The following is a 23779-nucleotide window of genomic DNA, read 5'->3' on the forward strand; positions in this document are numbered from 1 at the left end:
GTCGTCCGCAAAAGGTTTAGATGACAATGTAGTGGTCCACATAAAGGGAAAGGTTGGGAACCATTGCTATAGACCAGGGATTCTCAAGCTTGGGTCTCCAGACTTCAACTCTCATAATTCCCAACAAAGGCCACTGGGGCTGGGGATTATGGGAGTTGAAGTCAATTAACATCTGGGGACCCAACGCTGAGAATCTGTGCTATAGACAATACTGAGCTAGATAGACAAATTATCTGATATATGCTACAAGGCAGCTTCCTATGTTATGAGAAAGCGCCTTCAAATGCTCTTGGGCGAACTTGTATTTTAGGACAGGGCTGAGGAGGACTAATTGCTGACCGCTATCTGTTGGAACCTAACCTTGATTTGCTGTCCTCCTACTCCAGTGACAACATGATGAAATAATGCAATTCTTTAAATTAAAAAAGAAGCCTTAATTCCTGCTCATCAGCAAAGAAGCCATTAAGCAGGGGTACATTTCACAAACTAGAAGCCTGTAGTAGACGTCTTTGGATGTATCACTGAAGCTAACTGATCGTTCCCTCTGGAACTGGCCCACTGCAATTGGATATTCCCCAATCAATCTGTGCGTGCAACACGCAACATTGGATCGAAGTATTCTTTTAATGGAAATAAGTCTACGATTGTATATTATATCCCTACTCTAGCAGGTGCCTGACCCTGCAAATTGATTTTATTTTATTTCCCCCCCTTCATGCTATAAAATTCTTGTTTAACTGTTTGCTTATTATTGAAAATATCGATCTAGCATATGGTGCACACTGCAGTTGGGGCAAAAAAGCCCATTAATAATGCAGCAGAGAGAGAAATCACCTGGTGTATAAACAAACAGGAGGCAACATCTGGGCTGCCAGGCAATTCTATCTGGCCAAGCAGATCTTTGCAAAATTGGGAGATTTCAAGCTTTCATTGGTTAAAAGGACAAATCCTTGCTCAGCCTTGAAGCTCAACAGCTGAACTAAGCCTCCGTTCTCTTTCTCTCAGTCTCTTTCAGATGGTTCTGAAGACAATATAGGAGAGAACCATGTATGACACACTAAGCATCTTATTATTTTTTTAAAACAACAACAACAACAAAACACTGATGTATTTATATACTGCCTCAAGGTGGTTTACAAAGAATAACATTCAAAAACCATAAACATTTAAACAGGTGCGTATTGAGCATTTTTCTCAAGGCTGCCAGGAATGTTCTTCTTCTTTTGACAAGGGAGCTCATTCCAGAGTCTCGGTGTGGCCATAGAGAAGGCCTGACCCTGAGTCACCAGCCAAGGGGGACCTCCCCAGATGGGCTTAAGGAGAGGTCGGGCTCACGAATAAGAAGGTGTCCTCTTAAATAGTGTAATGACCAGTGGTTACTACAATAAACTTATTACTACTCCTTAAATACCCTGGGCCCAAGCCATTTGGGGCTTTCTAGATAATGACCAGCACTTCATATTTTGCCCAGAAACATATTAACAACCAGTATAATTCTTTATGACGGGAATAATATGGTCTCTTCAGGCTACCCCAGAGACCGATCTGGCTGCCACATTTTGCACCAGTTGCCGTTTCCTATGCCTATAAAGGCATAGGAAGCTGCCATATACTGAGTCAGACCATAGGTCCATCTCAATCAGTACTGTCTACACAGACTGGCAGCAACTTCTCCAAGATTGCAGGCAGGAATCTTTCTCAACCCTGTCTTGGAGATGCTACCAGGGAGGGAACTTGGAACCTGGATGCTCTTCTCAGAGTGGCTCCATCCCCTAAGGGGAATCTCTTCCAGTGCTCACACTTCTAGTCTCCCTTTCATATGCAACCAGGGTGAACCCTGCTTAGCAAAGGAGACAAGTCGTGCTTGCTACCACAAGACCAGCTCTCTTCCCAAAAGTCTGTGGCAGACCTTATTACAACTCTCCAACCTCAGCTTGACCTTGAGTAAATTGCAGTAGTCAATTGAATTCCCAGACTGTGTACCTGTTTCTTCTGGGGGAGTGTACGAGGACAGGCAGATCTAACCCATCCTCTGAGTTGCAATGTCCCATAATAAGTACCTGTAGAGGGAGGGTGGGAGGAAAATGTCATAAATTATTAACGGTAACAGTGAGAGTACCACTAGGCTTCTGAGAATATCTAGTGGGACCAATAGATGATTGGGGTGTGGGTTTGTGTGTGTGTCCGTGCGTGCACATGCACACCATAACCAGGTAGCCCCTGTGACAGATTTTGATAAATTGACCCAAAGATCCACCATAGGATCTATCTCACCAGTCTCTCATCACCATTTTGTTGGTTGAAACCCGGCCACCTTATCAGCAGAACATTGACCTGGCTTTGCTTCTTGGTGAAGGCAGTAATCGGAACACAATTTTCATTTATGTGCATGTGAGTTTTGGGGGGATTTTAAAAAGTCAGTTGGCTAGTTGTGCTCCTTTTAAGACCTTGGGAATTAATGAGAACTGCTTTGCTGGCTGACAGAAAAGGTTGTGTTGGACCAGAATAGAAAAATTAGATAATGCTGCATGAATTCTGCTCAAGGATTTGGTGCAAGAAGGGCTAACCGGTGCTGTGCCATCAAAGTGGGATGGGGGAAACTACAGGCCGGTTAGCTTAACTTCTGTGCCGGAAGTTAAATTGATGGAAAGCTTACTTAAGACAAATTTGTTAAACATATAGAAGAACAGGCCTTGTTGAAGGAGAACCAGCCTGGCTTCTGCAAGGGCAAGTCTTGCCTTACTAACCTTTTGGAGTTCTTTGAGAGTGTCAACAGGCTTGTGGATCAAGGTGATCCAGTTGACATAGTATACTTGGACTTCCAAAAAGCCTTTGGCAAAGTTCCCCACCAAAGGCTCTTGAGTAAACATATCAGTCATGGGATAAGGGGACGGTAACTGGTTGAAGGACAGGAAACAGAGGGTAGGAATAAATGGACAGTTTTCACAATGGAGGGAAGTAAGGAGTGGGATCTGTGCTGAGACCAGTGCTCTTTAATTTATTTATAAATGAACTAGCAGTTGGGGTAAGCAGAGAACTGGCAGCCTGTGGGCTTCTCGGAGGCATCTGGTGGGCCATTGTGTGAAACAGGATGCTGGACTAGATGGGCCTTGGGCCTGATCCAGCAGGGCTGTTCTTATGCCATTAAACCCTGATCTGATCTCCCTGCTTGCACTGCCTATCTGAAATATGGCAGTGTTCCTAATTGTTAGCTTTTCTCATTAATACCAAGGAAAAAAAATATCAAGAGCACATGCATTAAACATAAGATCCTCAGATAAATATTTAATTCATGTTGAAATATCTGAGGAAAATATTAATTAATAGTTTGGCCGTTCCTGTTTCTTTTTTTCACCTTTAATCTGCTCTAATCCTTTAATCTTCATTTAGTTTTCTAGAAAAAAAAAACCCACTCCCGGATTACCCTCTCAGGCTATTAAGGAATGGCTCAATAGCATTTTGGAAAGGAAATAGTCTTCTGCAATGCTGAACTCTGCGTATTTTAAAATTAGAATAAGTACCATATTTTCTAGACAAAGTCAGGGCAATGAATAGGCTTGGAAACATACTGGGGCTATTCACACAACCGTGTGCGGGCAACCTTCCTTCTCCCCGATGGTCCCTCTTTTTCCCAATGGTGCGCAAGCTGTTGGGAGCAGTGTAGACCAACAGAGGCCGAGACTCATTTTCCCGGCCTCCTATATCCCACAAAGCACCACGCCCCATGGAGGATTCCCCCAACAGACAGGCACTCTAGGCACCTGTCTCTGTGTCTCCTTGAGCTCTGTGGAGCCCAAAGAGACAAACGAGCTGGGTTAAAGGAGTGCTTGCTCCCTTAACCTCAGCTAAGAGCCGGGCTGAAGAGCGGGGTTAGGCTACTGGGATCTACTGGGAGCTCTGGAATCTGCTTGCATCCTGGAACTTCACACATGCAGCCTAGCCCAGGCTGCTCATGAGAACAGCCTCACTGTATTGAGAAGTGCTCCTGTTTAGATGAAGATGATGGCAATGACGACAATGACCATTTATTAACTGCAAGTGGCAAACTAGCGTGTCTGGGAGAAGAGAGTCTCTTCCTCTGCTTCCAATGCAGGGAAGCCTGTGTTTTCATGCAGGAGATGGGGCCGTAGCTCAATAATGGAGCATCTGCTCAGTGGTTGCAGGTTCGACCCCTGGCAGCATCTCCAGGTAGGGCTGGCAGAGACTCTTGACTGAAATCTTGGGGAGCTGCTGCCAGTCAGTGTAGACGATACTGAGCTAGATAGACCAATGGTCTAGGCCAAGGATTCTCAACGTTGGGTCCTCAGATGTTATTGGACTTCACCTCCCATAATCCCCAACCAAAGGCCACTGGGACTGGGGCTGGGGATTATGGGAGTTGAAGTCCAAGAACGTCTGGGGACCCAACGCTGAGAATCCCTGGTCTAGGCAGCTTCCTCTGTTCCTATCATGATGGGGTGTGTGATGGCCTCTGCATACATTTTTTCCCCCAGGACTGTCTTCTCCAACTGCTGCCAGCTCTCCAAAGTCTTGAAATGAGATTCCCCCCAGCTTTGCGGCTTGAGATTGCTTAACTGGAGGCGCCAGGACTGAACTGTGGACCGTCTGCATACAAAGTCCCTGTTCATCAGTTTGAATTAAAACTAAACTGAAAGCCCATCTATCAGATCTTATAGAACATTATTAAACTGCATACTTGTTTATAGTATGGTGTCATCTCTGCTCACTCCAAACTTCCCTAGGAGGTGGGGGGAGGGGGAAGCCTTGACTACCTAGATTAGCCTGATTGAACAGCACACAGATGTTGCTTTGAAAATGGATGAGGTATGCTTGAGTTTCTTAAATCGAAGGAGGAGCTGGAATATACAGAGAGCTGGAGGAGCTTTTGTTCACATTTGGCAGGTTGCAGACTAAAGTACCAATTTCATGCATGAGTTCCCCCCAAACTTCTGCATAATTTTAAGCTTTTCAGGCAATCAGCTAGAATAAAGACAGCATCAAGGCTCATGGGCTACATAAATTTTTGCCTTTGTGTGTAGAGTTCAGGAATGCAACGGCAAACAAATATTGATAGGCAACATAGCGCCATTTTTTAAATGCATCTTTCTTTCTTTTGCAGTACACTCTTGTTTCCTTTAAAAACTATTTTTGAGCATGTTCGTTGCTTAACTAACAGTCCCTTGTTTAGGGGATGGAATTTAGATTTTAAAATATTTATATACTGCTTTTCAACAAAAGTTTAAAACCTTAAAACAATTTAAAACCACAAGTCTAGTTAAAAAGCTTGAGTGAGCAAATGTGTCTTTAAAGGCTTTTAAAAAGCTGTCAGAGATGGTAAACGTAAAGCGTGCCGTCAAGTTGGTGTCGGGCTTGGGTGAAGAGGCGGGTTTTCAAATGCTTTTTTAAAATTGCCAGAGATGAGGAGGCTCTTATTTCAGCAGGGAGTGCATTCCTAGTCTCGGGGCAGCAACAGAGAAGGCCTGCCCCTGAGTAGCCCCCAGATGAGCTGGGGGCAACTGTAGATGGACCTCTCTGGATTATCTCAATGGGCGATGGAGCTCATAGTGAAGATGTTCTCTTAAATACCCTGCATATATACGCTCTGAATATATTTGCACCCTAGAAATACTATTCAAAGCCTTGACCTCAAATTCTGTATTCAGTTGGCTATTCAGATAGAATATAACTGAATCTGAATAGCCAACTAAATATTTGCATGGCCCCAGTAGCGTGGGGGGACGCTGGCGGCCCCTGTTCAGCCTGCTGCCCCCACTGGCGGCAGCCCCCTCCACCCCAGCCCCCCCTCCTGAATCTGACATCGGATGCAGGGGGAGTGGCCATGTTAGCAAAGAGGGCTGTGTGCCCTGTTTGTAAGTAAAATCTGCCCAACTCCGTATTTGCAGTGTGGCCGGGATGGCTTCTCCCTGCTTGCTAAAGCAGGGAGAGGCATTCCTGGCCAGGCTGGGGGCCATGTAGTGGCTGAAACTTCTCAAAAATGGAGAACTTCTCAAAAACGGAGCCATGTGAGGTGTGGCCCCTGAGGCGTGGTGGCCCAGGTTCTTTGAACACCCCCACTCAATCTTGGCTCCGCCCCTGCACAGCCCTACTAAGCCTGTCTGCTCTCACATGGCTAGCATAAGCGTGCTTAAAAATGGCACTTTAGGGATAAGGTGATATAGATCTGCCACTGCTCCACCCAAGACTGGCCACTTTTAAACCATGCACACTTATGCTAGCTATGCAATTGAAATAGACAATTGCAAAGAGTCGATTTGCCCCGTGGCTGAAATAAAAATGAGTGTTCTTGGTGTGTGTGTGTGTGTGCTGGGTTGTTGTTTTTTTGTTCCTTTCTACTTTTGAAAAATTAAAGTTAACCGAAAACAAATGGAAAGCAGTTCAGAGGACCACATATTATTAAGGAGCCGAGCCTGCTGAGGCCAGAGTTTCTTCTGAGAATATTATATAGCTGTTTGCTCTCTCGTGAGTTACTGCAACTGCTTCTTTAACAGCCCATTTATGCAATTTCCAGCCTGTTCGGAAAGTACTTCAGATGGAGATGAAACACATTAATGCTGGTTTTCTTTTTCTGAACAACTTGGAGGTGGGGGAGGTGCAGCTCCTCATTTTCCACCATGAAGGTGGAAATGAAACTCAAACCCAACGGGGATAATTCTGTGGACAGTGAGGTGAATAGTGAAGTCAAACGCTAACGGTTACCCTGCTCTAAGAATGGTCTTATAAATCAGGAGGTCATTCATACAATCAAAAACTGTTCTCTGTCCAGGTTTGGGAGATGTAACCCAGCTTTAGAACGTAGCTGACTTTTCTGATGTTCGTATTCTAAACAACTTTTTTAAAAAGGCATTAATTCCAGCCAACATCAGAACTGGTTTCCTAAGTAAGCCAGATGCATTCCCTGCAGCAAATCACAGCCTTCTATTTATATAATATACTAGTAAAAGAGCTTGGCAGTTTGCAGGCATGGAGAGGAGAGCTGGTCTTGTGGTAGCAAGCATAACTTGTCCCCTTAGCTAAACAGGGTCCACCCTGGTTGCATATGAATGGGAGACTTGATGTGTGAGCACTGGAAGAGATTCCCCTTAGGGGATGGAGCCACTCTGGGAAGAGCAGAAGGTTTCAAGTTCCCTTCCTGGGAGCATCTCCAAGATAGGGCTGAGAGAGATTCCTTCTTGTAACCTTGGAGAAGCCTCTGCCAGTCTGGGTAGACAATACTGAGCTAGATAGACCAAGGGTCTGACTCAGTATATGGCAGCTTCCTATGTTCTTAAGCATTCCTCTCTCTCTTCATTCCTTGTTAGCTGATCACCAGAAGAGCTGCTTAGTTTTGAGGATGTAATAGTATTGCTTCCAATAACCCCTGAAAAGACAAATTCAAGGAGACTGAATGAGATAAAACTAATAAAACTAATAGATGAAATTGCACTAAAATTGTTTTAATAAAACTAGATTCATGCTTTGGCAGCTTCTCTGCATTTTCCTGGTCCGCAATGAATCTTACACTTTCCTCTTGCTAAATCATTAGTAGAATGTTCAAGTGGCCACATCCTGGTCAGCATGAATATGGATCAAAGGCATCTTTGAGACTGAGTGAAAAAATAAGGGGTGGGGGCTGAAAATCAATCATTCAATAGGGCTGTTCTTATGTTCTTAAGGGTTTCAATTTTTAATGTTAGAAAGCATCAAAAATGTGTGTGAAAATATTTGGCTTGCAAACATTTTTCTTCTCCTTTTTGTAAATAGGAGAGGAAGTTGTTTCATTTAATTTTGTCACCTTGTCTCCAGAATATTAACTTGTCTGTTTCTTCTTCCTTTGCATTTTTGTAATATGACCAGGATTCGATAGGTTAATCAGCCTTATCAAAGTCATAAGAACATAAGAACAGCCCTGTGCTGGATCAGGCCTGAGGAAGCCCATCTAGTCCAGCATCCTGTTTCTCACAGTGGCCCACCAGATGCCGCTGGAAGCCACAGGCAGGAGTTGAGGGCATGCCCTCTCTCCTGCTGTTGCTCTCCCTGCAACTGGTATCCAGAGGCATCCTGGCCCCTGGAAATCCCATGATGCACTATGTTAGTGTGTGGTGCATTCTGGGTAACCCCCCAGCAATGGGTGGGAGTCCCAGTCTCCCAGTCTGGTGCTGGCAGACGACTGGAAAAACACAGCTAGTAGGAGCACTCACTCCCTTAACCCTGTTTAGGAGACTGGCTTCTTTGGCGGGGTTGCCGCTGAAGCACCGCCAGGATTGGGTGTGGTTCCGCCGGTTCTTACGATCGGCCAAGGCCAGGCTTGGCTTCCTTCATCTGGTTTTGGCTGATTGTAAGAACAGCCTCATAATGGCTCGTCTGGCGGCTACTTGGGCACGGGCTTGCTCCGTTGCTGCCCCAAGGCTTTGGAATGCACTCCCTGTTGAAATAAGAGCCTCCCCATCTCTGGCAACCTTTATAAATGCATTGAAGACCTCTTTATTCACCCAGGCTTTGAATTAGATTTCTGGTTTTAATACTTATCATGTTGGGTTTTAACTGATTTTAATTGTTTCAATGATTTTAATTGTTTCAATGATTTTAATGTTTCAATGATTTTAATTGTAAACCGCCCAGACACGCAAGTTTTGGGTGGTATAGATATATGTTGAATAAAATAAGAAAATAAATGTACATCAGAGTTTTGAATATATTTTGATCTGCAGACCAAGGGGAGAGAGACGAGCAGGACTTGAAGACTACAAAATATCTAAGCTGCCCTAAGAGCTCTAGCTTGAGCCGTGAAGTGGGATATCTAAATTTTAACACACAAATACCATCACTCTTCTTCTGTAGATTCTCGTGACTGCTCCTGGGCCTTTACACAGGCAAAGTGTGGGCTTCTCCTCAGAGCTCTGAGCTCTTCACCCAAAGAGCTGGGTGTAGTGATAGTAGCGGATGATATTGCTTCTCCTCCCACCCTTTTGACTTTCTGTTATGCCTGTAAGCTAGTATATTGTTTTTTGCTGCTGTTGTTTACAATGTTGTAAAATCCCATATATGTATTTCCTTCCGGCATGTAAAGTTGCAGCAGTGGATTTAAGGCTCCCGTCAGACCTCGGGCAAGAAACAAATGAAGTTCCGAGCTGCTGTTATGTCTTCTTTTTCTTTTGCTGCTGAGGTTGCTCCTAACGTTTTGTTTTTCATTTTAAATTCAGTACATTTGTATCTCTTCTCTAAGCCTGTGGATATCCACGCACTCTCCAATGCATCTACCCCTCTTGGAATATGTGTATGACCTCTTTTTGGTTCTGTATCCATTCACAATGCTTAACCACTCTGGAATAAAATCTGTCTATCTGTCTATCTATCTATCTATCTATCTATCTATCTATCTATCTATCTATCTATCTATCTAAAACGTACCCGTAGCTAATCCCATGTGTGGCAGCTCTCGCGAGAGTTCGTGAGCAGCTGCCTGGATAGTGAAGGGCACAGGCGAGAGGGAAGAAAGCCAGTGAGCAGGTGAGGGGGATGCGGGAGGCCAAAAAGTGGGGCAGGAAATGGGAGAACTAGAAGCACAGATGTTCTGCGCTCTGTTCAGCTAGTTTATTCTGTTTGGTGTTAAATGTTTGCACCTGAATTTCTTGGCTATGATGACAGAAAGCCTTCCCTCCCTCCACCACTGACTGGCTATTTAAGACGTCATTACCTATGATGCTGTGTCAATGAGCTCTTGTGGAGAATCCTTTTTCTTTCATTCTCAGGCTGCTTTAGCAGGCTTTAGAGATTCTAAATATTATGATTTGTGCAAGTAATGAATGCTCTGGAAATGGTACTTGGGAATGCAATACTGTGTATTTACTGTAGAGGTTGTCGCCTCTATCTCATGCAATTATGTCTCCACGACTCTTGTGCAGTAAAATATATCATTACTCGGAAATGTTTGGTTTCCAAACACCTATGAAGATTATAGCTATGCAGTGTCTTTGTGATAGCACAATTCAGATTTTTAAAAATGAGTGTGTGGGAAAGTGCGTTCATGTATGTTGAAAGCAAGAGTTTATACATTCCATTCATATGATTTATTTTTATTATTTATTTATTTGATTTATATGCTGCCCCTCCAAAATGCAAATGTGTTTGAAGCAAACGTGTTTTAAATATATATACTTGCAATGCGAGGATTCTAGTAAAACCAATGTATGGGTATTTTTCCTTCTAGAACTTGCCATTCATTTTGCTCTGGCAAGAAAGCAAGTTGCATTGATGACTTTGATCTAATGAAGCAAACTGCAATGACCACTTTCGAGTTCTCTTGTTTATCAATGCATTGTGATAGCCCGCACTTGGCTACCCCTTGTTTGTAACTGCTTTGCTCTTCTGTTTCTTAGTCTGTTCGCAGTTTTCCAGGGGAGTCTATGCCATCTTTGGATTCTATGACCAGATGTCAATGAACACACTGACGTCCTTCTGTGGGGCTCTGCACACGTCTTTCATCACACCCAGTTTCCCAACTGATGCTGATGTACAGTTTGTCATTCAGATGCGGCCAGCACTCAAAGGGGCCATTTTGAGCCTTCTGACTTACTACAACTGGGAAAAGTTTGTGTACCTCTACGACACAGAAAGAGGTAAGAAAAATCCCGTTCAACTCTTCTCTTCCTCTTGCCTATTTCTATTCCTAAATCCAATGTAGAATAGAACTACTTTTGATTTGATTTCATTCTCAAATTTAAGTGTTGTAGCCACCTAATGGCACAGCGGGGAAGTAACTTGCCTAGGGAGCAAGAGGTTGCTGGTTCAAATCCCTACTGGTGTGTTTCCCAGACTTTGGGAAATGCCTATATCGGGCAGCAGTGATATAGGAAGAGGCTGAAAGGCATCATCTCATACTGCATGGAAGATGGCAATGGTCAGCCCCTCCTGTATTCTACCAAAGAAGACCACATGGCTCTGTGGTCACCAGGAGTCAGCACTGACTCGGTGACTCGGTGGCTGAATGTCTTTAAGAAAAATCTGAAGATTTACCTCTTTAATCCAGATTTTAATCTGTAAAGGTGTTTTTTTTTTAACATTTTAGAGGTTTAATCTATATTTTTAAATTGGTTTAATTATGTTATTTTCAAAAAATTACTGTTGTGTCTTAAATTGTAAACTGCCCTGAGATTTTTATATGGGGCAGTATAGAAATGTGCTAAGTAAATAAATATAATCCGTTACAGTGGCGCTTAAAATAAAACATTTTTAAACGTTTTTAAAAATGAGGCGCTTATGTTTATTGATTCCTGCTAAGTTATGGAGAAGGAAAGGCTAAAATCCCTTTCTCTGGCATGCTTTCTGGGTCTTGCTTGTAAATGGTTTTCTCTACATTGATGGGTATTAAGCTTAGCGGGGCCGTTTTTCCACAAAAGGCCAAAGGTGACCCCTTGCTACAGTGTAAACATTAAAGACTGGTGATTCTATCTCTGCCTTACAGTCATCGTTTGTTGCAGGGGGGGGTTGTAATGTCCTGTTCAAAATTATTATTATGGAAATCAAAATTATGCCGTCATTCTGGGGCTGGGTGGAAAGGAAGATTATGTGGCAGTCCAAAGGGGAAGCGGCTCTGTTTTGTTTTGAAGACCAGAGGAAGCTGGAGATGCAGAACCCGTGCATTACCGTCAGGGAAACAGACCCTACGCTTCGTTTTCTCCGGCCTCGTAATTGTATTTGACAGCACCTGAAACACTTGGCAGTTCCTGTGGCCCGTCTAATCTATTGTGATGGGTCTTCATGTGAGAGAGCATCTCAGGAGCCTTCCCAGTAGTGGTGGTGAATTACTGCTTGTGCTGAATAGTAGGACGGCTCAGATGTCAGTTTCAAGATCCCATTGAAAATAAAGCAAAACAACACCACTCAGAGGACCGTTAGACTGTACTTTTTAATAATTTGCAGCCTCGATCCTTTGCTGCTTTGGGGCACAAATACTGCTGGGAGGAAGTAATAGCAATTTTCTGTCAGCCTGTAGAATACATTATCATTTAAATACCTCTTCTGTCTCTAAGTGTTGTTAGCTTACTTGTTGTTTGAATGGGACAATTGGTGAGAAATCGCAGGCTATTAAGCTACTCTGCACTAGCTGGTATATTTTGTTCCTGGAGAAATTCATGTTTTTCCCGGCGTTTTTGATAACAATAATTTAGTTGTGGCGAGAAAAAAAGCAGCAAGCAGCAGTAAGCTCTACATTTAGCTTTTAAAATGCCATACTGATGCCCTTCAAAATGGAACCCGCCCAGCTGTGGATTTTGTGACATTTAGACTGGAGATGTCTTTTGCTTCTGTTGCTCTGTAAAGTATTAAATCTACACTGACACTATAACCTAAGGTCCTAAAATTGGACCGCATTGAGGAAGCTACCTTAGATGGAGCAGACTATCTGCTCATCTAGTTCAATATTGTCTGTACTGACTAGCAGTGTACGAGGTTTTTCCAGCACTGCCTCGGACTTGGGACATAGGAACATGGGCAGGAACATAGGCAGCTGCCATATACTGAGTCAGACCATTGGTCTATCTAGCTCAGTATTGTCTTCACAGTCTGGCAACGGCTTCTCCAAGGTTGCAGGCAAGAATCTCTCTCAGCCCTGTCTTGGAGTTGCTGCCAGGGAGGGAACTTGGAACCTTCTGCTCTTCCCAGAGCGGCTCCATCCCCTGAGGGGAATATCTTACAGTGCTCACGTATCAAGTCTCCCATTCATATGCAACCAGGGTGGACCCTGCTTAGCTAAGGGGACAAGGCATGCTTGCTACCACAAGACCAGCTCTCCTCTCCTTCTGCATGCAAAGTATACATTCTGCCAATAAGCTATAGCCCTTCCCCAAGAAGCAAAATGCAGGGTGAGGCTGTGCTGGTTTTTGTAGGAGTGATTTATGGATTGTGCAGAATATTTCTCTTAGGGGAAGAGGAATATATCTTCCTCTTAGGGGAAGGCATTGCAGCTCAGTGGTAGAGCATCTGCTTGCATGCAGAAGGTCGCAGGTTCAATCCCTGGCATCTCCAGGTAGGGTTGGTATTAACTGCTGCCTGGAACCTTGGAGAAGCCACCTCCAGTCAGTGTAGACCAGGCCTGCTCAACTTTGCCCCCTCCCAGCTGCTTTTGGACTGCAACTCCCATAATCCCCAGCCACAGTGGCCAGTAGCAAGGGATTATGGGAATTGTAGGTCAACATCTGCAGGAGGGCCAAAGTTGAGCAGGCCTGGTGTAGACAATACAGAGCTTGGTGGACCAAAGGTCTGGCTTGATAGACGGTACCTTCCTATGTCCCGATGAGAAAGCACCACACTATGCAGAAAACGTCCTACACAGAAACATGACCCAAGTTACCAGGAGGTTCCAAGTTCCCTCCCTGGCAGCATCTCCAAGACAGGGCTAAGAGAGATTCCTGCCTGGAACCTTAGAGAAGCCGCTGCCAGGCTGTGTAGACAATACTGAGCTAGATAGACCAATGGTCTGACTCAGTATATGGCAGCTTCCTATGTTACCATGGCTGGTACATTGGGCTGTCTCTGCTTCAAGCCTCTAAAGCAGGGCTGCTCAACCTTGGCCCTCCTGCTGATGGCAGTCTACAATTCCGTTAATCCCTGTCTATTGGCCATTGTGGCTGGGGATTATGGGAGTTGTAGTCCAAAAACAGCTGGGGGGCCAAAGTTGAGCAGGCCTGGCACTGACTGGTGTAGAAGTGATGCTCTAAAGCAGGGATTCTCAACGTTGGGTCTCCAGATGTTATTGGACTTCAACTCCCATAATCCCCAGCCAAAGGCCACTGGGGCAGGAGATTATGGGAGTTGAAGTCCAATAACATCTGGAGACCCGACGTTGAGAACCCCTGCTCTAAAGCATCTAGCCCACCAGGATCAGTAAACCGCCTGACTTTGCTACCTGCCTGGGCTTACAGAAATGGGGTGTATGGCAAGCAGAAAACATTGTTGATAAGTCATGAATTGTGCAGGCCTCGTTGGCGTTAGCCCACCAGGATTTCCAGGCATACACTAAGCATGGAGTGACAATGCAAATGATACCTGTGGGAGGCTGCTGCTAGGAATTGAGTCTAAATGGGGGAAACTGGCTATGAACATGTCTTGGAGAAACAATGTATTGAAATCTTCACGTGCCCTGATCAAGAGTCCATCAGGAAAGCAAAGAGAATTCTAGGGAGCATCAAGAGAGGCTCTGAATGCAAGTTCTGCAAGGGGAGTGGAGATAATAGCAATAACTGTGTGTCTAGGACCACTTGAGAGTTGGAGCCATGCCGTGTTTATAAGCAGTTTTTCATTTTCATACATTCCATTTAAATATTAATCGGCCCATAAATATGCATGTTCCGGCTACTCTTACAGAATAGGATATAGCATGTTTAATTTTCATAGTTTGTGTATATATGTAAATAATTTAAGTAAAGGCTATTTTGTTCAACGTGGATTTTGGAATGCATAGCAGGGGCGACTCTTAGCCACTGCTTCTCACGTGTCCAAGATGAGATGTTCAGCACTCATGTATGAGCCACTGCTCTGCGACTCCGCATTTAAGACTGTTTGATGTGGCCCTGTGCCAAACGTTTAACCCTTTCTTCTCCATTGGTTTTATAATGGAGGAAAAGCTTTCACTGGAGGAAGAGCTGTCAGGTACCTTAGGGGTTAGATAAATCCACATGTCTGCTTCTGTATACCATTCACATTGTCACCTTATCCATGAATCTATTTTATTTTTATTTATTGTTAAATTTTTATACTGCCTTTCTGTAAAATAATCTCAAGGCCATTCCTAAGCATACCATGCTGGCATTAGACTTCCCACCCCACCTTTCCTTTGCCCACATCAGGGACTGGAGGCTTCCCACAGGAGCACAGCCTGCGGTAGAAATAATGAGAGGGAAAACCTGCCCTTGAATATGCTCAGACGTATAACAGGATCATGACCTGTGGAACCTCCCCCATCGCTGGGTAAATGTGCATCCTACAGGAAGCCCAAATTCTGATGGATAGAGATAATGTTAATGTCCTGGTATTCAAGCTACGAGGAGGAATACAGGAGCATAGGAAACTACCTTATATTGAGTCAGAACATTGGTCCATTGAGCTCAGTATTGTCCACCCAGACTGGCAGTAGGTTTTAGGCAGCAGTCTTTCTCAGCCCTACCAGGAGATGCCAGGGAGTGAACCCAGGACCATCTGCATGCCAGCCACAACCCCATCCCCTAAAGGGCTGTAGCACACATGTAGGCAACCACCCAAATGCAGATCAAGGTGCTTAGCAAAGGGAACATTTCATTCTCGCTACCCCAAGACCAGCTCTCCAACCCAGCAGGATAGATTCTCCATTTTTAAACCAATAAACAAATAGCCTTGCTTTTCATCCTCTAAGATTAAAACATAAGGCGGTCATTCACACAACTGGAGGGGCAGGGGGCGGGCAGGCAGATGCGGGGGGTGCTGCAATGTTTCTGGGAGCGCGAAAAGTGCTCTCAGAGGTTGGGCGCTGCATGGCACAGCGTGGAGCTCCAGAGGCCGGGATGGCATGTCCTGGCCTCCAGGTATCCCAGAATGCACTGCCCAACATGCACAATGCATTGGGGGACTCCCCAATACACTCTAGGCACCCATCTCTGTGTCCACTGGGGCTGAATGCATCCCCAGCAAACCCTGAGGCCTGGGTTAAGAGCTCACTCAAGCCTTTAACCTGGGCTGCAAGCCAGGCTACAAAGATGGGCTAGGTGGCCCTTCCCTACCAGGAATAGGCCCGATCCCAGCGGTTTTCATGCACAACCTAACTCAGGCTGGACATTTGGGTGCGCATGAGAACAGCCTCAAGATCTAACTAGTCTAGGAGACACCACTCACGTGCAGAAATAGTCTCCCCCTTTTTAGCCCTAGCCTCTTATTGTGAGTATTCCACTTGAGTCTTCTAGATTATGGCGGTTCTGTTCTTGGCTACCATATCCTGGCCAGTCCCCACTAATAGATCTACCACTTCAAGGTGCTTCTTCACTGGGTTAGGCTGAGCTGTGCTTGGGGTGTTGTGGAAGCCATTGGCTTGGATATTCTCCACCCCCAGTTTGCAGATCGCCCTGCATAATGGGTGGCTTCATATACATGGATTCACCTGAGCAGATGTGTGCTCATTCGGCAAACTAATGGCCAGTGCAGAGTTAAGGGAAAGCTGGAAGTGTAGGAGGGTAGCCCCCCAAGTTTGAAATATTTAGGAAACAAGGAGGCGGGTCTCATGATCAGTGAGACTGCTATGAAAGGGTTTGCGGGGAGATCGGGCTAAGCCCGCTCTCCCTGCAGACAATCAGCAAGCCGATGATCAGCAAGCCAGAGCTGGTGGGGGCTTGAGAGTTTGGGGGCCATGCGGCCCCCCAGAAGTTCTAGCATGCCCAGCGCAAGCACGCAGAACATGCTGGAGAGACCCCCGAGCCAGGAGGCTGCTTTTAGCCTCCCGGTCGGGGGTATTCTCGTGAGTTGCCGTGGTTTGGAGCCGCGCCATGGCAGCACACGATCCGTTAACCCTGGTTAGTGGAGCTTTGGCTCTGCTAACCTGGGCTGAGGGGAGGGCTTCTCAAGTGGGTTAGCCGCGTTTAAACCACCGGGCTTGCAGGGCGTGTAAACCGCCAGGCTCTCCTAGCCCGATTTTTGCTGGTCGTGAGAATAGCCTCGCTGTCTGAGCATTGGCAGGTACTCTACTCAGCTTCCTTGTTCTAACATGAGTTCGGCAACTTCCCGGTAAAGGCCACAGAAAAGGCATATTTCCAGGTCTTACTGACTGCCATTCATCATGACTATAAAATAGTTGGAGGCCCCTGTGGAACTGTTCAGAGTTTCTTCTGTTCTTTCCCATTAAAAAATAACAGTGCCGAGATGAATTCTTAGGACTGCTGTGTATAAACATTTCTGCAGTGGCTTCTTCCATATATCAAGGCAAAGAAGAATAGATAAAACTGCAGGTGCTTCATTTAGTATTGCCAAGTGTAAGACTTACTACTGTAAAGATGGAATAGGCAGGGGCTGATTAATTCCACCATTCTTTCTATTATTTAGACATCTAAAGCAATATATCGTGCCAAGTGATGGGATCTGAAATGAACAACTTATATTAATCATGGCAGGAGTCCCAACCGACTTCAGTAGAGCTACTTATGTACTTAAATTTTAAGGAAAGGGTTTAGCGTTCTGCTTAACTCTTCCCTCGAAAAGTGCATCAACAATGCTGAGGATTGCCTTGCTGGATCAGACCAAGGTTTATCTGGGTTAGCATTCACTTTCCAGTGGTGGCTAATCAGACGCTTCTGGAAGCTCACAAGCAGGTCATGAAGTGATGGACATCCCATATTGTTGCTCGACAATATTGGCTATTTCATATACTGCTTCTAAACATGGACAGAAAACATGTTACTTAATTTATGCTGGTCTGTGACTGTAAATAAAGATTGGTTGATTCTTAATAGACTTTAAAAGGAGGACTGGAGCCCAGAATTGATCCCTGGCATTTTCACATAGGACTAGAAAAGATCCTGTCTGAAACCCTGGAGACATGCTGCCAATCACTGTAGACCAAGGGTTCCCAATTGGTGGTACTCCAGATGTTGCTGAACTTACAACTCGTGATTATATGATAACACATTACAGCAGGTTCTAATGTGTGCCCATGTTGAACAAAATGGTGGACTACTATGGATTCATTAGGAACATAGGAAGCTGCCTGAGTCAGACCGTTGGTCCATCTAGCTCAGTATTGTCTACACAGACTGGCAGAAGCTTCTCCAAGCTTTCAGGAAGAAGTCGGCCTCAGGGAGGGAACTTGGAACCTGCTGCATGCAAGCATACAGGTGCTCTTCCCGGAGTGGCCTCATTATCTCCTAAGGGATCGAATATCTTACATTACTTGCCCATGAAAGCTCCCATTCAAATGCAAACCAGACCCTGCTTAGCAAAGGGGGCATTTCATGCTTGCTACCACAAGGCCAGCTCTCCTCCCTTAACCGATGCAAGATGATACCATGGAAGATTGTGTCAAACTTTTGTTTTGTCATGAGCCTTTTGGAAGGGCGGTATAAAAGTTTTAATAATAAATAACTAATAATAATAATAATAATAAATAAATGTGATTTTGGCAAACTACCCAGAGTAAGTTCCACATCCATTAGGCTGCTGGGAGGTTGAAGGAGTCCTACCGACTTGATTGTACTGGCTTGTTCTGCTGCTTGTCCCTGGGGTAGAGGAGTGAGTGAAAGAGGCTTTTTGAAATAACAGAGGCCTTTTGAAAATAATTAATTCAGACTATAGGACCATAATATACTGCGACTGTATGGTCTGACTCTTTGCTGTAAAGTTCCAGGCCAACGTACAGGAGAGCTAAAGGGAGAACAGGAAATATTTTTTGGAGGGGGAGCACCCACTAACCCTTGCTACCCACTGAAGTCATCCATACCTTGCCTCCGTTTTTAAAATGGGAGCAAGGATTAATTAATTGCGTCCAGTTAGTTTGCTGTGGCATTCCTGAATTAGTCAGTTCCTGTTCCTGACAGTTTCTTCTTTTACTGGTTTCCTCTTTGCAGCCGGAACAGTTGTACGTTAATTAATTAATTTATTTGGATTGTCTAACAAAACTGTGCTCATAAAAAGCATTTTGCAACCATTATTCAGCCGAACATGAAACCAGTAATTAAACCCCACTTCCTCCTGCAGGGAACAGGAGCCGAATGAAGGGCAATCCAGGAATATCATATCCATGGCAAGGTAGCAGGAAGCAGCTACTTAGCTACTGTATTTTAAAGGGACAAAGAGGAAGCTACTGATTAAGGGGCAGTTTGATCCATTCATTCATTCATTCAACACATTTCTCTACCACCCCATATTCAAGTCTGTGGGTTGTTCATAATCTTAAAAAACCAGTTGTTGAGAGAAGCAGGGCCTCTGCTGAACAGGACTTCTGAGTAAACCTAAAGTGGGATTTTGCTCATGGGAATGGGTGCCGCTGGATTCTTATGGGGAAATGTACTGAGAATCCCGGAAGAAAAGTTGAAACATCCAGAAATCACAGGGGAAGTGATATAACATCAGAGAATCTCAGGACAAGTGATGTAACATCCAAAAAAAATCCCAAGGGAAACTCAGAAACTGATCACTTTATTTTCAGAATTTTAAGTAAAAATGCTGGCTAAAAATTACAAAAAAGAAATAAATGCATGGGCAGTCAGGTGAGCAAATACGGGGCAAAGATGTTTTTTTCCTCAGCCACAATGGCGGGGGATAGCAGACCCCCGCCGCCATGCGGAGCTTTGGAAAGCTCTGGTTTTCCCCAAACAGGGTAAGAGAAGTCTGAACCAAAATTGGATATGGGTGAATCCACCCAAGATTTGTGGATCCTGAGGTTTCCTCATTCTAAGCAAAAGTGTGTATTGTATTTTTTTTTCCCTGATCAAAATTCACACAATGAAATAAACTGCTTTCTTTTACCTGTTTAATTATCCATGTCATGTTTTCTGGGAAAGCATTAATTCCCTTAGTGGAGCATAATGATGACTCAGATGTTTTATAGGGAGAAAAAAATAGGAACACAAACATGACAAACTTTGCTCATCTGGAGGATGAAATGATCTCATTTCGAATTAATTTTAAAGCAATTTGTAAAGCCTTTTGCTCTTGCAAAGATGGATTTTGCTTCGCATTCCAATGAGACGTTTAAAACCATGCTCATTTTCTCCCCACATATTTTTCCTTCTAGTAAGTCATCGCTTAATAGCTTTGCAAATGTGCACTTTAGTAAACCGACAATATTATATTCTTGAGGAAATTCTCCTCTTAAAGTGATTACAGGCCAGATTATACATTCAGCAGAATCGGGAGTTGAAGCTTTCCCTGAACTGTACCACCTCATTGTGTGAGAGGGTACATGTCTGAATGTTCACTTGCAATAAATAAATAAATAAGCCCTCCCTGCATGCAGAAATCTAGACTATCAGGGAAATACAAAGGCTACATCTTTCTCTCTGACTAGTGCCAAGAAAGCTTATAAAAAATGTGTGAGGTCATTAATCTTGGCCACTCACAACAAGGATAGTGGTGCCTTTTGGCACATTATTTCAGGTTCTGCCTACCCTAGAGTGCTTTCTGTGGTTCCTGCTCATTCTTGGGTAGCCCATTTTCATGCTCTTTTTAATTGAGCTTTGGCCCCTTTGGGTAATGATCCCTCCACTCCTGAGAGGTTGCCTTTGTGGCCACCTCTTACATCGGATGGTATAGTTAATCTAGTTAAGGGTCTAAAGAAAAGGAAAGTACCTGGTTCTGATCTCATCTTCCTGGAGGTAGTATTAGATAACCTTGATTGGTGGGCTCATGTCCTAGCCAGTTTGTTTACCTCGATTAATAATACAGGTGTCATTCCCTCCTCCTGGAGTGAGGCCATTATGGTCCCAATATAAAAACATGGCTCCCACTCCGTCCCTTCCAACTATAGACCCATTAATTAGCCTGTTAGGCTGCATGTTAGAATGCTCCCGGGGTGGGGGGACATCTCCCCCAGCAAGAAGAACACTGGCACTAGAGAGAAAGAAGTAGCCTTGTATTTCCCTGATATTCTAGATTTCTGCATGCAGGGAGGGCTTATTTATTTATGTATTTATTTATTGCAAGCGAACATTCAAACATGTACCCTCTCACACTGCAGGATGAAAAAGGTAACTTGCCCTTGTTAAGAGCCATTACAGATCAAAACTGCAATGGCTTCCATATCTCCGGACATCCATAACTTCCAAATCTCCTGACTTCATTTCAGCACAATTTCTATGTAATCGATTCAGATATTCAACTGCAGCTCATCAAGTGATGATATGCACATGTGGATGATATACACACGTGGACATGCTTCAAAGAAAGCCTTCAGGAATCATTTTAAGTCCCTGAGGAGCACACCATCAGAAAGTTGTCTGCTCAGGAGCCAGAATTGTGACTAATGAAAACATAAACTCCAGCTCTGTTTCCTTCGCCCCGGGGGGAGCATATTGTATTAGAATCGTAAATTTGGAACTTAGCTACCAGGATTGCAGCGGCTATGTGGAGAATAAAGAAGAGGCTCTTGGGAAGGCTAAAGGAATCCAAACATCCGTTGTTGAGATTTCTAGAAGGAGCTTTGTGACTACATGTCACAAAATCTTTAGCATGTCTTTTGACTTTGAGTCGCTTCTGTCAGTAATACCACACAAGGGGCCCTGGTTTTATTTCCAGCCCAGTACATAGACTATCTTCAGGAATGTTGCAGCATGTCCCTTGAATGGCTTTTAATTCATTGGTTCTATAGAGATGGCTCTACCTACAGGCGAATGAGTCCTCCTTATCCTCACATCTTTCTTTCTCCACTGCTGAGATAGCACTTAGAAGAGCAAGGACTGACCTCTTCTCTTTTTTGCTGATGTAGCGGGGGTCCACAATTGGGGGCCCCTGAACTGAATCCAGTCTCCAGAGGTACTCTCTCTGTGCCCCCCACCAGTTGCTAATCCAGAGGGCACCATCACCTTCCTATACTTCAAAGTGGCTTCTCAGGTACTATCTGCCAAAGACAAATGCAGGGCTCTGTGGTCGCCAGGAGTCGACACCGACTCGATGGTACAACTTTAATTTATTTCACCTCAAGTGTACCCTTTATATTTCCCACTAAAGTGTAGGAGATAAGCAGGGGTGGAACTACCATTTGGCAACCGTGTGCAGAGGACACAGGCTACTCAATGGGGCCAGAAGGGGGGAAAGCCAATGTGCCCCCTATCTCCATAGCTGCCCCCTTCCTCCTTAGCTAATGCTCAGCCAAGGACTCATTGCCACCAGCTTGCCTCCCTTTACTGGTGGTAATACAGTCTTCCCGGGGCCATGCATCAGAAGGTGACTATATTAGACCATGATGGGTAGGGAGGTGCTGAGTCCACAGCTGAACAGCGGCCAAGCAGACAGGCAGAGGCTAGCAGTGGCAGGAGCTACCAAATATATATATAAACTCAAACTGTGTTTGTCTTTGGTCGAATACAGGAGGGGTTTACCATTGCCTCCTCCTGTGCAGTATGAGATGATGCCTTTCAGCACCTTCTTATCTCGCTGCTGCCCAATATAGGTGTTTCGGATAGTCTGGGAAATATACCAGTGTGGATTCGAACCGGCAACCTCTTACCCTCTAGGCAAGTTATTTCCCCGCTGTGCCATTTGGCGGATTGAGGTGAAATACAGACCCCTTACTATTACTGAGCCACATTCTCTAGAATGGCTTGTCCCATTGACTCTAGAATGCCTCCATTTTGTGGCGTTCTGAAAAGACAGAAACACAAAATGGTGCCACGGAGGACAAATCCCTCCTCCCACATACACCAATACACAGACTGTTCTCATGTGTAGCAAAACAATAAAATGTGCAAAACATATTTGAAATACATAGAATTGTTTTAAAACCAGCAATGCTATATAATGTTTGGTTTTCCAAAATGCTCACCGATAAGTGAAGAGAGGGGGGAGGGAACCTACTTTTTAGTGCTCTTCGCTTGTTAACCGTTCCACATAGTTATCTGTGTTTCAGCCATTTATGCGCAGCATGAATTCCTAAGCTGTGGACACCTCCCTACGTACCCTAATGTAATGCAGGCAATGTCTCTGTAATGCCATTATTTTTAAATAGCAGAGCATGAAACTTGAACGGTCAGTGCATACATTATGGCTGCCTTTAGGCGGCTACAGCGTATGCATCTTTTTCTCCCCACCCCCTCACAAATGCACCTCTCCTGCACTGGTTAGCAATTTAAAGGAAACGGCACATGAATGGGAAACCAAATATGTTGCAGGTGACTGTGGATTCCAGGGGCACCCTCTGTACAACAGCTGTTATTCCTTCAGGACAGGTTGTCATTATGGTGGGCTAACTGGCAGGCAATGATGTAATTAGATTTCTATTTCTTTAATAAAAAAAAATCTTGACCTAATTGTAGACCAATCATTGCCAGTGCAGACAAATGTACACGGCTAATCGATAATGCCTATATTGCTTAGCAATTTTGGTCAGATGCAATAAAGGTGAAGGTTTCACCTTGCTATAGGAAAGTAAAATTTAGCAAGAGCCTTTAAAAAGAAATAGAAGGTCTCCATTCTGTGCTGGTAAATAGAAGTTTAATATCTGCCAATGAGAGAGAAATTCCTAATTACTATTTTCTGTTTCCTGAAGAAGAAAGATAATAGAATTAGAAAAGATGGTGAACAGGATACTTTGGTGGAGAACTGTTTGCCAGGAAATACCAAATGCTGTGAATTATGATTATAATTATGATGATGATGGATATTTACAGGCATTCAGAGCCAGAATGTGGAGCACATGTGCTCAAAATATGAAGAAATTAAATGGAGTGAAAAAGCATTGTGAAAAGTCTATTCTCACACTGAAACCTGCTAAACTTCAACTGAAATCTGCCTTGCCAATAAACCTACACACATGATGAGCCCACAGTCATCATGTTAGCCCATCCTGCAGGTATATCTGGTAGTAATTTGTGGCACTGCAGTGGTCTAAAGAAGAGTTTCGCTCTGTATAGCCCTCTTCTGGCACCAAAGTCAATAATTCAGATATTCAGGGGAGGTGGGGGAAATTGGGATGATGCCAGGGGCATAACAAGGGAAGGAGAGCTGGTCTTGTGGTAGCAAGCATGAATGGTCCCCTTTGCTAAGCAGGGTCTGCCCTGGTTGCATTTGAATGGGAGAATACATGTGTGGGCACCGGAAGATATCCCCCTTAGGG

The 23779-nt window shown here is 44.3% G+C and overlaps 1 protein-coding gene across 8 annotated transcripts in view; it reads left to right on the forward strand.

Annotated features, from left to right (window-relative positions):
* The window catches only part of GRIA3 (glutamate ionotropic receptor AMPA type subunit 3), a 140794-nt gene that overhangs the window by 34128 nt on the left and 82887 nt on the right, over nucleotides 1–23779 (forward strand). For all 8 annotated transcript variants that reach the window (XR_008311696.1, XM_053274382.1, XM_053274383.1 and 5 more), the window contains exon 3: nucleotides 10377–10616. Coding sequence is in view for 7 of the 8 variants with exons in the window: in XM_053274382.1 (XP_053130357.1) it covers nucleotides 10377–10616 (240 nt within the window). In the remaining variant the exon portion in view is untranslated. The remainder of the gene's footprint in view (nucleotides 1–10376; nucleotides 10617–23779) is intronic.

The sequence above is a fragment of the Hemicordylus capensis genome, chromosome 11, assembly GCF_027244095.1.
Source record: "Hemicordylus capensis ecotype Gifberg chromosome 11, rHemCap1.1.pri, whole genome shotgun sequence".
Taxonomy (NCBI): Eukaryota; Metazoa; Chordata; class Lepidosauria; order Squamata; family Cordylidae; genus Hemicordylus; species Hemicordylus capensis.